We start from the raw sequence: 13966 nt of genomic DNA, 5'->3' as shown, positions 1-13966 counted from the left end.
ATCCTAAGGACCCCATGTGTTCACTGCATACAGACCTGCAGTCATTTGGGATCCTAAGGACCCCATGTGTTCACTGCATACAGACCTGCAGTCATTTGGGATCCTAAGGACCCCGTGCGCACTTTGCATACCGACCTGATGTCATCTGGGATCCTAAGGACCCCGTGCGCACTTTGCATACCGACCTGATGCCATCTGGGATCCTAAAGACCCCGTGCGCACTTTGTATACCGACCTGATGTCATCTGGGATCCTAAGGACCCCATGTGTTCACTGCATACAGACCTGATGTCATTTGGGATCCTAAGGACCCCATGCGGTCACCGCACACCGACCCGATGTCATCTGGGATCTTAAAGACCCCACGCGGTCACCGTATACAGACCCGATAGCATTTGGGATCCTAAGGACCCCATTCGGTCACCGCACACCGACCCGATGTCATCTGGGATCTTAAGGACCCCACGCGGTCACCGTATACAGACCCGATAGCATTTGGGATCCTAAGGACCCCATTCGGTCACCGTACACAGACCCGATGTCATCTGGGATCTTAAGGACCCCACGCGGTCACCGTATAGAGATCAAATACCATCCGGGTTCTTAAGGACCCCATGCGGTCACTGCATACCGACCCGATAGCATTTGGGATCCTAAGGACCCCATTCGGTCACCGCACACCGACTCGATGTCATCTGGGATCTTAAGGACCCCACGCGGTCACTGTATACCGACCTGAAATCATCTGGGATCTTAAGGACCCCAATATTGCATTCGGGGTGTCAAGGACCCCAAGAACCAACCAGTTACGTTCTTAGATGAAACGTCGCGATTTTCAGAAACTTTAATTACCTATAATTTCTAAGTGCCTTGACCGATCTCAATGAAATTTTCAGCATACACGTAACATTGTTTAATCTACGAAACCTATATTTTAAAATTTCATTATAGGCTCACATAAAAAATTAAAAAATTAATTTTTACTATTCCTTCCCCACAACTTGTACAAATTGTAATTTTTTAAGACCATACAAGTACATATCTTAGTAAATTAATTTGTGTAGCTTCTCGAGGAACCTCAAGTCCAATTTTGGTCCAATTTTAAATGATGTATTCTGTTTTAAACAATATACGCAGACTTTTTATACCTAGTTTATATAAGATTATTAAAAATATTAATCTTTCATTGTACTTGATAGTTTTTTCTCCTTTCCAACTTCGTTATCGCCTTATTTTATTCCGGCTGCTATCGTATAGAGGAAAAGGATGTTCGATAAAGAAACAGAGTAATAATAGATAAGGAGCATATCTGTTTCTTCAGATTAGTATTAATTTATGTACGTTCGGTTTAAATGAGGCTATAATTTTCGTTTCTAAGTATTTATTTTCATTGAGATACGATTTTATAAACTGATGAATGGTATTTTAAAATTAATAAGTAAAAATAATTTTTGATAGAGGAGGAGGGATGCACCTTGACCCTCATATATGTGGGTGATGCTTGAATTTCAATAGAAATTCATCACCCATATCATTAACAATTTTTTTATTTACCTAATCAAAAATATTTCTATATAAGATACTTGAAATTTGGAATAATAAAAATAAAATATTGTAAAAATAATACCCAAGATTTATTGAAAATAAAAAATGTTGATTGAAATTGCAACAATTATCATTTACCTCCTTTTAATCAGTTTAAGTCAATATCCCTGCACAATAATAATCGTATCTGATTTTAAAATGATTAGTCATCCTCTTAAGAGTATATAAAAGCTAAGGGGATTATCTGGAAATGAATAAGCCCTTTATTGTTATGTTATGTACTATGTCTCATTACTTTCCCTACTTGGAAAGCTGGAAAACAGTTCTGAAAATTTCTGCTGTAAACATGGTATGGATTGTGTCTGAAGGAATATTTATAGTACCGTATCATGTACCGTGAATCATGAAAATGACTAAATCACTCATTTCGAACACGTTTCCGGTTGGACGAGAGGGTATGTCGAAGACATTCAGAGAACTGTTACTGAATTGTTTATCGACGTTTCTTGAATAATAATTGCGGAGGAGTGGAACATGACGTATTCGAGTTTAAACGTGCATATTAATTATCAATCCATGTGGTAATTATGGCACGTGTATCAAGATAAAAATCAAAAGTGTTACAATCATTTGTACATTGAGTGCTGCACTTTAAATATAAATTTTTGCAATTACTAGATAAGAATCCTAGTTATCCCAACACTCACCCCTATAATTAGATGAATTATCAACTAATTATCCTAAATAGAATTCCTTCAATTTACCCTTTTTCTATTTCGACTTTTGTCTTCAAGAAAATACTCCAACCCGATATGAACAGCATCTTAGGTAAAGGAATAAGCCTTTTCGCGTCCGTTCATATTTACCTTGAACAAGAACCGCGTATACCAGGACGGTACATACGCGAGACTATAAAAAACCGCGAGGATGGGCGGACGGAAGCGGGACGAAGCGGCGTGTAACAGTCGATGCCCTTCTTTAGCTGTGGCGACGATCACGCCTACGATCCACAGTCCTGGGATAAGCTGGCGCCTACCACGAGGATCCGTATGCGCGTTCCGTTGAACAAGTTGCCGATTGAAAACGAAAGAGCATCAAGAATGCAAAGGGAGGAACGTGATAGTGACCACCACCCCCTCTTTCGTTTGTGTAGATAGTAGTAGTCACGAGCGCGTCCTCTGTTCATTCTGTCCGGTCCCGGTGGCCTTTTAGTAGTCGGCCAGGCTTCAACGAAGAAGTAACAAGTTCCGCGTGTGCCAAGTGGCTAGAAGGATTGAATGCGACCAGGAGAATGCAGCCCGGAACGTGCTGTTCGAGATTCTGTTCGCTGATAGTCCCGCTACTGCTGCTGGCCTCTTTGATCGATGATACTTCCGGTACTTGGAAGAGGCGGGAGGACAAGACCAAGTGCCCGAAAGTAAAGGGCATACGAAATTTTGACATATCCGAGGTACGTTGGTGCTCACGACTAAAGTATTTGAACGTTGGTAAGTTCAAGACTGAAATAGGACTTTGGAGCATAGAATATATCAAAGTGACAGGGTGATAATCATATTATTCTACAGTAGACTCTCGTTATATTGCCGCCGATGGGAAGGAGCTATAGGGGCGAACATTTTTTAAACTTGCAACTTTCATTTCGAGAGGAAAAGGGAGATAAAATTGTATTATTCTCGTAGGCTATGATGGTGAAAGAGTGGATTAGTATGCTTGAAAATCCTTACGTGGCAATATAACGAGAGTCTACTGTATTAACAAAACTGTATTGTTTGGTGAACTTTACTTTGATACGTGAAAGTATTTGAAAATTGTGAAACCATTTATCATGGTATATCTACGACATATGACATAATTCAGATAAGTTCATTAAATTTGATCAGATTTATTAAGAAAAAATCATCAATGAATTACCAATAACTTAATAATTATAATTATCATTGTGACATCATTTGTGATTCTTGTACAAAAAAATATAATGATATGATTAAATGATAAAAGTTTTTCAACAAATTATTATTTGGTTCAGAATGTTTTTCGTTCAAACTTAATACTATTTTTAGTATAAATTGTTTATCTCATGCATGTTTTATAATTGTTCCTATAATGGCTGTCAATAACCATTGATCAACCTTTTTGATCGGAAATGAAGCGAAACGTTTTCAACATCGTCGATAACATACGAGACACTTACATAATACTTATTTTCAGTATGATTTCAGATATACACATATAGAACATGAATGATGGTTTTCATTCATGATGGTTAATGGATAAATTATTAAATTCTTACTTACTAATTTATTCTTTGCCACATTAGAATTAAATTAACTTGGTATTATTATTGCTAATTAAAAATAATTAATCATTATCGTCCGCTTACCAACGTTTCATTTGATCACTCTATTTAATTTCCGCCAATTAAATTAAATTCGTAGAACATATACTTACGATTTATAACGTTTCATTTGAATACCTTACTTAATTCCTTTCAACGCAGTTACATTCCTAGAATTATAATTTCTGATTATTTTATACGTTTATGAATGTTCCATTTCATTACTCCACCTAATTTCTACCAATTAAATTGTATTCTTAGAGTTATGAATGATTTGCACACTTATAGACAATTCACTTAATTATTCTATTAATTTTTTCCAATTAAATTACATATACAAAGCTTATATAGTACAATATCGAACAAAGTAGGCTTCCCTGATGGGTGGCTGATGGGTGGCCAGCGAAGGGGAAGTCTTTGGGGAGGACCGAGGATATCGCCATTTTTATTAGAGAAGCCTACCATGCTCAATACTTACATAATATTTTGCAAAATTAATGGATCCTCTATTTGATTGCTCTATTTAATTTTGTTCAATTAAATTGCACCTAATAATTATTTAATCGTTTACCTGTTTCATTTGGCACTTAGAACCGAAGGGATGGAAGTGACATTTAAAAAATTTTTTGAATTAAGAACAGAAATTATTATGAATAAAACTGTATAAGTATTCCAAAAATGAAACAGCATACTGAAGTGTATTGAAATGTATGCTTCTAAAGCTCGTCATAGTAAAACATTTATAAAACGAGCACTTCGATTAACGTTTCAACGCGAACAACAAGAAGAGTAGTTACACGCAATGAAGGTGCGTTCTATGCTAAAGAAATAAATTACTTGTATTTATTGCAGTTCCTTGGGTCGTGGTATATAGTACAGTACTATGCAAGTTCAGAAGAAGCACTCGCTTACAGATGTATGCGAGCTGAATTATCACTTTCGCCCGACAGTACGGAGGTTACTATGAATTTCACTTACAGTTTCACCGATGATCCCATCAACGAACAACTAGTTGGTAATATCACATGGAAGATACCATCACCAGAATTACCAGCTCATTGGGTTCATGCTGAGTATTCTTGTAAGTATTAAAAATTATTTCAACTATCTCCTTCATGGTAATAGCGATAATGATGATATGAACACCTTAAAATCCCCAAATGGAATTTATGATAACTATAAATTAAATTAATTATTAAATTAAAAATAAATTAACGGAATATAATACTTTTGCTTTGCAGATGAAGGAGTGTACAACACATATGTGTTAGATTCAGATTATAAATCATGGGCATTGCTTATGCACTGTGCTGAACAAAGCAATAGTCCTCGATATCTATCAAGTTTTATCATGAGTCGAGAACCAAGTCTCGGCGTTAACGTTATTTCGTATCTTCGCGAGAAATTGCCCAGGTGAGTTCCATTTAGTTTTCAGTTATAGAACATCTGCTGCACCTAGGTGAGAATTTAATTAACGAGAATGTATTTAACGTTATTTCATCGGTGCGAAGGTACGACATCGATCTGGAATACATGTTCCCCATGGACCAGAACCAATGCAATCAAACAGACACTTCAGAAATGGATATGCTGATACCACCATCGGTGATGCTTCGTAAAAATAATGCTGCAAGAAAACATCCGTTAAAGAGAAAGCATCGACGCGTTTGATTTGCGACGTATCAATGTTCAATTGTTGGCACAATAATATTATACTAGTCTATTGAAATATGAAATATTTTTTTATTCCTAAAAACCTATTATAAATCCTAGCCAATTTGAACGCATGTTTAAATAAATAAATGTGTGATTGAGTTATGTGATTAATATAAGTACCCAGAAGTTTATGATTAAAGATTCATAATGTACTTAGTGATAAAGCTACAGGAGTAATAGAAATTGTAAATATTATTTTGTATTATAATCAATGCTTTGATATTTTTGTAATCATGAATTAAACACGATAAAAGTCACCCGTTTGTTATTTTTTCATCCGTTCTATAAAAAAAAAAATTAGATTTAATTTAATTAAAAATAATTACTAAACTTCCCCTTTCAATTAATTTCAATCATCTTATCATTTAATTAGTGAAGAAGGGTGGCAAAATTAAATTACCTTCGACACTTTGGGCTAGTTTTATTAATTCAATTAACAACGTGTTATAATATTCTTCGTCTCTTTCTCTTATTTATAATTACATAATTGTAATGAACTGTTATTGTTTTCTTTAGACCCGTCGTCTTTTCAACATCTTAGCGTAACTCATCCAAAGTCGCGGACACACACTTGCAGGAGCATGTAGGATCATCATTGATCATCATCATTATTAATCATCACCATTAGAATCCTAACAGTCGTCGTCAGATAATCACTCAGTGCACCTAGTTACTTAACATTACTGGATATGGCAGCTACAACTTATAAGAAATATTACAAAATCACTGAAGATTCGTTCTTCTTACGTTTCAATTATTTTCTCATTCACACTTAAAACGATCATACCGACACGAGCTTTCCTTCGATTTTTTGATCCTTGTCACTTAACAATTTCTTTTTTTTTTTTTAAATTTATATTCGTGCGAGAATTGGAGCCTGTTCTTAGATACGTACACAACAGATTGTTTCTCCGTTTTCTTTGCGAACTCCATCAAAATATAGCGTTTAATTTAACAGGGCAATTACCCGCTCGATGACTATATAACATCGTGTGTGTTCTATATGTGTGTCAAGTAGGAAGAACATAGTAAAATCTGTGTGTACGCGTGTGAAAAGTGTCGCTGTGCCTGTGTATGTTTCTCGAGATCTTAATATATATAAGTAATTGAGCTGTAATTAAACATTTTTCTTGTTATTCTGAACAAAGCCACGTGAAGGTCCACAACGTTGATCGCGAATGCAACAGACTCACACCGGTTAATCTTACGTACACGCATTCACTCCTTCGCTTCTACGGGCTGCATATGCAAATCTCCTAGTCACCTAATAATTTAGTGTTAATTAGTTACACAATTAATTCATGTAATCGTTTGTAATTAATTACCTAGACGTTAAATCTGTTTCTCGTGAATCCGCGTTACTTGTCGTATGTATGTGTCGTATGTTTTTCTTTTATGTATGTAGTGGTGTACAAGTAACCCTTTCATAACACAAACATAAAATAGTAGAAAATTGTGGGAAATTGATAAACTTCATTAAAAAATTTTTAATATTTTGGTGTTCTGATATTTTTAGTATTTGGAGTTGAAATGTTATAAAGAAAAATAGAATAAAATTTCTATTTACGCGCTAATATAATTTTCTTTCTATATAATAATTTTTCAAGGTGTTAATGAAAGGATTAATCGTTTCAGCGTTATATGACCGCGCGTTTGTGTGTGTCACGCGTACGACCGTGTAAGCGTATATCTACGTGGTGTAATTAAATGTGCGCGTGTCAGCGTGTACATGTTTCTAGACTGCTTCTGTTTTTTTTTCTCATTTTAATGCAAAGACGGTGTTTAGTATTATTTCATATAGTTGGTAGACTATCTATTTACTTGAGTTTACGTGTTTATAAATATTCGTATAGTTAACCGCGCGTTTCATTTACTTCGTCGTTCGATAATGCGCTTTTTTATTTCTTTGTACGAGGATGCGATGCGAACCGAGTGATATTACGGTGACGTGCATGTGTGTCGAGTGGTGTGAAACGTAAAACCCGTAGGAAGAAAACGGCACCTCTATGAGGTCCGCGCTTTAAGCTCTCAGTTCGGAGTGAAAAGATCTCTAATGAAACTCGAGCAATTCGACGTCCTGGTACCGGTTAAGAGTCCGGTATAGGATAACTTCCGGAAGTGACAGGCTCGAAAGGAAAAGGAAAACGCTCAGCTAAGGAGGAAGAATAGCGCTCGCGCAATTATACACGTTTCGTTAGATGTTCGAAATACTAGACGAAATCGGCGAAGTTTTCTCTACTGCTTAAAAGTTACTGGTAAACGACTAGCTGCCTTTCGATTTTCCTTCGATTCGAATCGTTTCAAGCGGGATTATCGGGCAGCGAGATCCTAGCATTTTATTTTTTTTTTTCTTCTTCACCTTCGCTCTGTATACAATAGTTATAAGAGAGAGTACGATAGGAGGCAATTATAGATTAGGTTAAAGTCGATTGACAGATTTCGCAATAACGGTACAAGCTTTGTCCACTCGGTCAACATTCACGAACGACCGTTCCTCATCTTCAATCCACTTTCCATCTTTATTCACCCGAACTCTGCCCTATCGTTAACCACTCTGCAACGTTTTCCAGACGCGTGGCTACGCACAGACAGCGTTCAATTCGTGTACGCGAGGAATGTCTCGAGAAATGCAAAGAAGAGAGCGGAAAATATAGAGACAGACAGATAGAGATAGAGAAAGTAAGAAGAGCTGATGCGAAGAGAGAAAGAGAGAAAACTGCGCGAACAAAATAACTAACAGGCGATTAGCTCCGTTAATTAAACCGATTTTTTGGAGCTTGCAGCGTTACCCTTATACGTATCGAACAAAACGATATTACAGACTTTTAAAATCTATGTTTCCTCTGCGGCTTTCTTTTTTTTTTTTTTCTTCTCTTTTCTTATTCTTTTGATTGTCGTGTATTGGATCAGTTTTCGTCTCTTTAACTCTTCCCACGCGATCGACAATAACGGGTACCGATAAGATTAATTAACCAGTAGTAGTAACAATTCAGTAGTGATAAAAAAACTGTGCATGAACACACGGCCAAAGTGACGCATTCGAAGGATTCTCGACGAATTGATTTTCGTTCGATTGGTCCGACGCGTATTTATACGTACCTGTCTGTCCCGAATCGGCTACGACTGCGACTTCCGGTGCCTAATTTAGGTACGTTGTATAACAGTCTATCGTGTGGTCGCAGTTAAGCGATCGCTTATGGACCGGTCGTTCGGTGGATTCGCGATTCGATGATCACTGTTTCACGTTCGACGAGCCATTGCAGTGGGTGATGTGACGAATTGGAGAGGTTCGCTGTCAGTAGACCCAGGATACCGGCACCCACTGCGGTGTCGTGTGTACCCGTTCGATCGCTGCCTCTAACTGAGCGATCGTCTCCTCGATGTCGTTGTTTACGATGGTTAAGTCGAAAAAGTGGCCGTACGCTTGCTTCAACGAGTCTGATTCCTTCGCCAGTCTTTCCAGGCTTCCGTCACACTAAAACATTAATTATGCAATTTCATTAGTATTTTTGTTTGTTTTGTTAAAAGTAGGGATAGAGATAGAGCGGTACCGGCTTTGTATCGGCAAGACCCCCACTCTTGGGTGTCATAAGTAATTTATTCTGAAGGTTTTTTGGAAGTTCTCAAAGTATACTGATTAGAATAAACACTATTTACGAGATTCTTTTTAATCACTTCAACAATATTCAACAGTACTTTGCAACTTTAAAATTGTGTCACGTATTTGCTGCTGTTGCTACAAGCTGAGATTGAATTCCCAAAGCGATTTCCATTACGTAACTTATTTATAACAGCAAATTTAGTTAGGTGAAAGTGTCAGAGTTCCGTAATTTCATCAATGACCGATTAATCGTTTAATCAGTTAACTCATCCTTAGTTAGCTACACCTTACTGGAGAAAGTTAACGATCTGTGCAAGTGCAGAGTTTGATTATCGTTAGATTACAATTCTAAATGTTCGTTGCTTACATCGGTAATATTCTGGAATACTGGAGCGGCGATAAAAACAACATAAGGTGCAAATTCTGCTGTGCGTAACACCTTTAAAGCTTGCGGTTCCACGTCTAATATCGCCACTCTGCCTTCTTCGTGAATTTTGCGAATCGTTTCCAATTTCGTTCCATACATAGCATCTTCGTGTGTACCTATGTACAAGAAACAATGGAATTAATAAATTAGCGTTTATGACTTTCATTATGAGATTCGTATAATTCTTGTACAACATAGTAAAAGAAAAAGTTTAAATAGAACAGAATAAAAATTTTGTGAAAATAAGTAACTATCATTTGAAAGGAAATACACATAAGTTTAATAGAAATTAATTTATTATTTTTAACATTAAATGTAAAATGTATTTAATAATGTACCATATTCGAGGTATTCATTAGCAGCTATGTCAGCCATCATTTCGTCATGCGACACGAAATAATAATTGCGTCCGTTTTCTTCATCGTTTCGCGGAGGCCTCGTTGTATCTGAAAAGTAATATTTAATATTTCACCTGTTGAAATTATATTAGTAAATAATAATCGAAAGAAAAATGTATATTTATTGCATAATTCAACAATCATTATTTTCCTTTTAAATCACAGCTTCAAATTAAATCTTTAATTTCTAAAGAAAAAAAAAATTATTGCAATAATGTTTTATACACGTCAGAAAAATTTAAGACGATGTTAAAAGCCTTTAGAAATTTCAGCAGTAGTTATCACGTTAGCTGGATTGCAAAGTATACTGTCGTGCACCAATTCAATGAACGTAGAGAAGTGTATCTAAAAATATTAAATTTATGGGCTTGAAGATAGAAGCACAAAGGTTCCTTTGCTTTACAAACGATGAAGATCCATCTAGCTGACATCATAAAGCGTACGGAAGAAAAGAGGACGAAATATGTTTTACGGACCAGATACTACCTACTTTGATTTAGAATGTTTCTTCAGTTAATAGATATAATAGGTCGAGAAATATTTGAGACAGAATCTTTTAATTAAAACATAACTTTTTAATAAGAAGCTGAATTTTAAAAGTGAAGATAATTTTATTTTATTTAATTTTACTTAAAATTAGAAGACTTTCAGGAACTTGTTTACTTTATCTAGGGTGGAAAAGTAAAATAAAGTAAAGTAACTTTTTACACTTACGTGGAATAGGATAGGCATATTTGTCAGGATGCTTCGCAATAATTGTATTCTTTATATGACGACGACCAACACCATGTGCTCCAAGTAACACTAATGTTTTCCGCTGAAATGCGGGATCTATAACAGCAATAACGTAGTAATATTAATATAAAAGATTTAATTAATAACTTGACGATTTATCAAATATTATTTCATTTATTCTTTAAAAACCAATTGCTTCATAGTTCAATACTGTGTTTTTTTGTTTAATTTATAGTGGTTGGGAGTTAATTTTTAATTTATTTAATAATTATTAAATTATTCACTTACAGGGAAGCTTAACGACCTCTTCGTAGGTGACCAGATCCAGCTGGTCAAAGACTGCGTTGTGTTTCGCGAGATACTTATCCTTGTACTGCTTCTTTTTCCGGCCAAATATTGAGCAATTCACTGGAAACGCAAAAAACATGTTAGTTGAATATTTGAGTAAATTATAAATATCAGGATCAGTCCATAATGTAACCCTGTAAAAAAATATTTTAATTCTTTCAGTCTAATCAATTCCCTGTAGAGTTTATCACTTACGTTTCCGTATGGAATAAAACTGTAGCATTAATTTATAGGATATGATTTTAATAAGTTAATAATACTAAACTCTAGAGAGAACTGTATACGCAGGTTGTTTTATAATATTGAATTTGGTATTTTAATATGAAAGATAGCTTTATATCTGTAATATGCAAATCAGCATCATCCTCGAACGTTCGAAAAATTATCGTCTCAACGGCGCAATCGAAGTGAATAAACTACTTTCGTATATAAATGTCGATCACTGTGTAAAGCGTATTCTTTCTAAATGGTAAAGAGATTTCATTCATTCAGCCAGTTTACATAGAAGCCATAACCATAAGGAGAGCGTGGGAGTCCCACTGAGATGGGCGTTCCAGCAGGTCACAAGATGAAAAAAGAACAAGGGTCATCTGGGTGAATTTTCGTGTGTGAAGTCATGAATATCGGTGTCACGATCAGTAGCACGATTATGAGGAGTTTGAACGCTTAGAATGATTATTTTCAATGAAACACTTTCAAACTGTTCAATTTTCTATCAGATGGTTTATCAATTTTTATGCAGTATACAAAACTATACTATTTTCAACTATATTTTAATTCTGAATAAATGAATCTCATGGTCAGTCAGAAACAAATGTTTTTACCTTAAATATTTGCAAAAATGTTTTGTAACAAATTTTCGTTCTGGTATTGGTTATTAAAATGATTTCTACAGAATCATTCGTTCAAAACCTCAACATAATGATGCCTAAAATGATGTGCTTGCGAGTGGAATCGTGCGAAACAAGCGTGAATTGCGTGAAACGTATAGCGAACGCATGCATCGAAGCACGCCATGTGGAAGCATGTTCTATATTATGTAGAGTAACTGTTATATGATACAATACTGAAACAATGAAGATCTACGATGTTATCAAAGTTAATGAAAGGAAGTGTTCTAATTACCCTACATAATAACAAAATATTTTTCGAGATTCTATAGCTAGCATTGTTTCTTTTAATGGAACTGCCTTCTTTTTTACACAGGTGGATTTTTTAATATTAATAATCACATTATTTGTAATAATAATAATATTAAAATAATAATGTTTCATAAAGATTTCAAGATCGAGGTCTAGCGGGATCTCTCGCGTCCACAGCGAACATGTTAAACAGTTTTCCGAGTTGATCCTCTCGAGAAAGTGTTGATATTTCTGCTATCAAATATCCGTATAACTGATGCGTGTATTTGAAGCACGGAACAAGTACATATCTTGTATTTCATGCGGACTACACGGTTCTACGTGACTCTACGCGTTTTCTACCTGAAGGCAGAGTCATACCTGTCGAACCGTCGCAGCCTTCGGTGTGAGAAGAACATCCTCCTTCTCCTTCAGCATCTAGCCCCGCACAACACACAACAACAGCTGTATCACTGAAGCTAACAATTTAATTTTGCAAACTATTCGTCCTCTCTTGCTAATCACGACTTCTTTATCCTACATTATTTCCTTTTAGTGTTTCTATTTTAAACCATCGAATGACGGACCGCGAAGAGAGACCCTTTTTCATTTTTGTTTTTTAAGTATTTCTGTATGAATTTTACAGATTTGGATTAGAATTGATTCGACATCCGCCATTCAATCATTTTATCAATTTGCACTGACGAAACGAAAATTTTGTTGTTTGGAAAATGGGTTATTTTAAACAGATATTAATTTCTACCTGACGAATGCTGAGGTACATTAATCCATTAATGTTAATATCAAAATATCAGATATTTTATAAATACAGGATTCAGGTAATAATGAATAAGCGACAGATATTTGTATATAAATTAAAAATAATTAAAAAGGAAGAATTATTATATTTTGTAGAAAGTTATATAAACACCTTCTGTAATTTCAGATACCGTTTATCTCATTTCTTTTATAATTTACAGTGAACTGATTTCTGAAATTAATTAAAGCACTAACCCATTTCCCTCCATGGTCTCCAGTTGAGGATTCTCACTATTTCTGAAGGACACACGATTTTAATTGTACACAATCTCAAATCCGTTAATTAATTTTCATTTTATAGTTCTGAAACACACTTTATATCATTTTTTGTGAAAATTTCCTAAAATTCCTAATTACTGTTATTAAAAAGAAAAGGCATCACAGATTAATCATTTCGAATTGCGAATTATTGAACCGAGCATTGCAATGTCGTTATCCATAACTGTACGATCGATCATCAGAACGTAATCCCTCGCTCATTCATTCCTTTTTTGAAAAAAAAAAAAAAAAAAAAAAGAAAAAATGGAGAGAAAAAGAAATGGTACATTGCCTGTGGACCTGTACATCACCTGGTAAAAATGATTCACATCAAACGATACTACATGCTCCATTGAAAACCTGCTCACATCTAACAACGCACACATCACATCATGTTCACCAGCACATTCGTTTCATGGCAGCAGCGAGAGTAGTGGAAATTAATCGGAGTATCAAACGTGACAGGGTTGATAATGGATCGGTAAGGCGATGGCAAAACGCGACGGAAATTTCATCTTCCGATCTGAATATCAGACAGAATGCGATCTGCTGGAACCTATAATTACCCTGAATGCTATGCCACGGCTAAAGAGAATTTCATTTTTAATGTGATTTTATTGCGAGAAATGATTACAACGTTTTATCCAATTGCTTTTAGTATTA

General features: G+C 35.4%; 2 protein-coding genes across 13 annotated transcripts in view; one reads left to right on the top strand and one right to left on the bottom strand.

The window, feature by feature from the left end:
- Positions 1–2583: 2583 nt before the first annotated feature.
- Karl (lipocalin/cytosolic fatty acid-binding protein Karl) lies at positions 2584–5853 on the top strand. The gene is made up of 4 exons (XM_034328184.2): positions 2584–2995; positions 4733–4961; positions 5122–5293; positions 5392–5853. Exons 1-4 carry the CDS (start codon positions 2837–2839, stop codon positions 5549–5551), a joined length of 720 nt encoding a protein of 239 aa, XP_034184075.1. The 5' UTR covers positions 2584–2836; the 3' UTR covers positions 5552–5853.
- Positions 5854–8446: 2593 nt separating this feature from the next.
- CASK (peripheral plasma membrane protein CASK) overlaps positions 8447–13966 on the bottom strand; it is a 138783-nt gene continuing 133263 nt past the window's right edge. For 10 of the 12 annotated variants that reach the window (XM_034328152.2, XM_034328154.2, XM_076688031.1 and 7 more), the window contains 6 exons: positions 12608–12664; positions 11046–11165; positions 10737–10853; positions 9963–10070; positions 9565–9740; positions 8447–9071 (listed from right to left, as the gene is read on the bottom strand). In XM_034328152.2, the coding sequence (XP_034184043.2) occupies positions 8892–9071; positions 9565–9740; positions 9963–10070; positions 10737–10853; positions 11046–11165; positions 12608–12664 (758 nt within the window). In that variant the 3' untranslated portion in view covers positions 8447–8891. The remainder of the gene's footprint in view (positions 9072–9564; positions 9741–9962; positions 10071–10736; positions 10854–11045; positions 11166–12607; positions 12665–13966) is intronic. The other 2 variants (XM_076693401.1, XM_076687992.1) reach the window with 1 other exon arrangement.

Source organism: Osmia lignaria, chromosome 1, assembly GCF_051020975.1.
Source record: "Osmia lignaria lignaria isolate PbOS001 chromosome 1, iyOsmLign1, whole genome shotgun sequence".
In the NCBI taxonomy this organism is placed as follows: Eukaryota; Metazoa; Arthropoda; class Insecta; order Hymenoptera; family Megachilidae; genus Osmia; species Osmia lignaria.
This window is presented reverse-complemented; position numbering and strand designations above follow the sequence as displayed.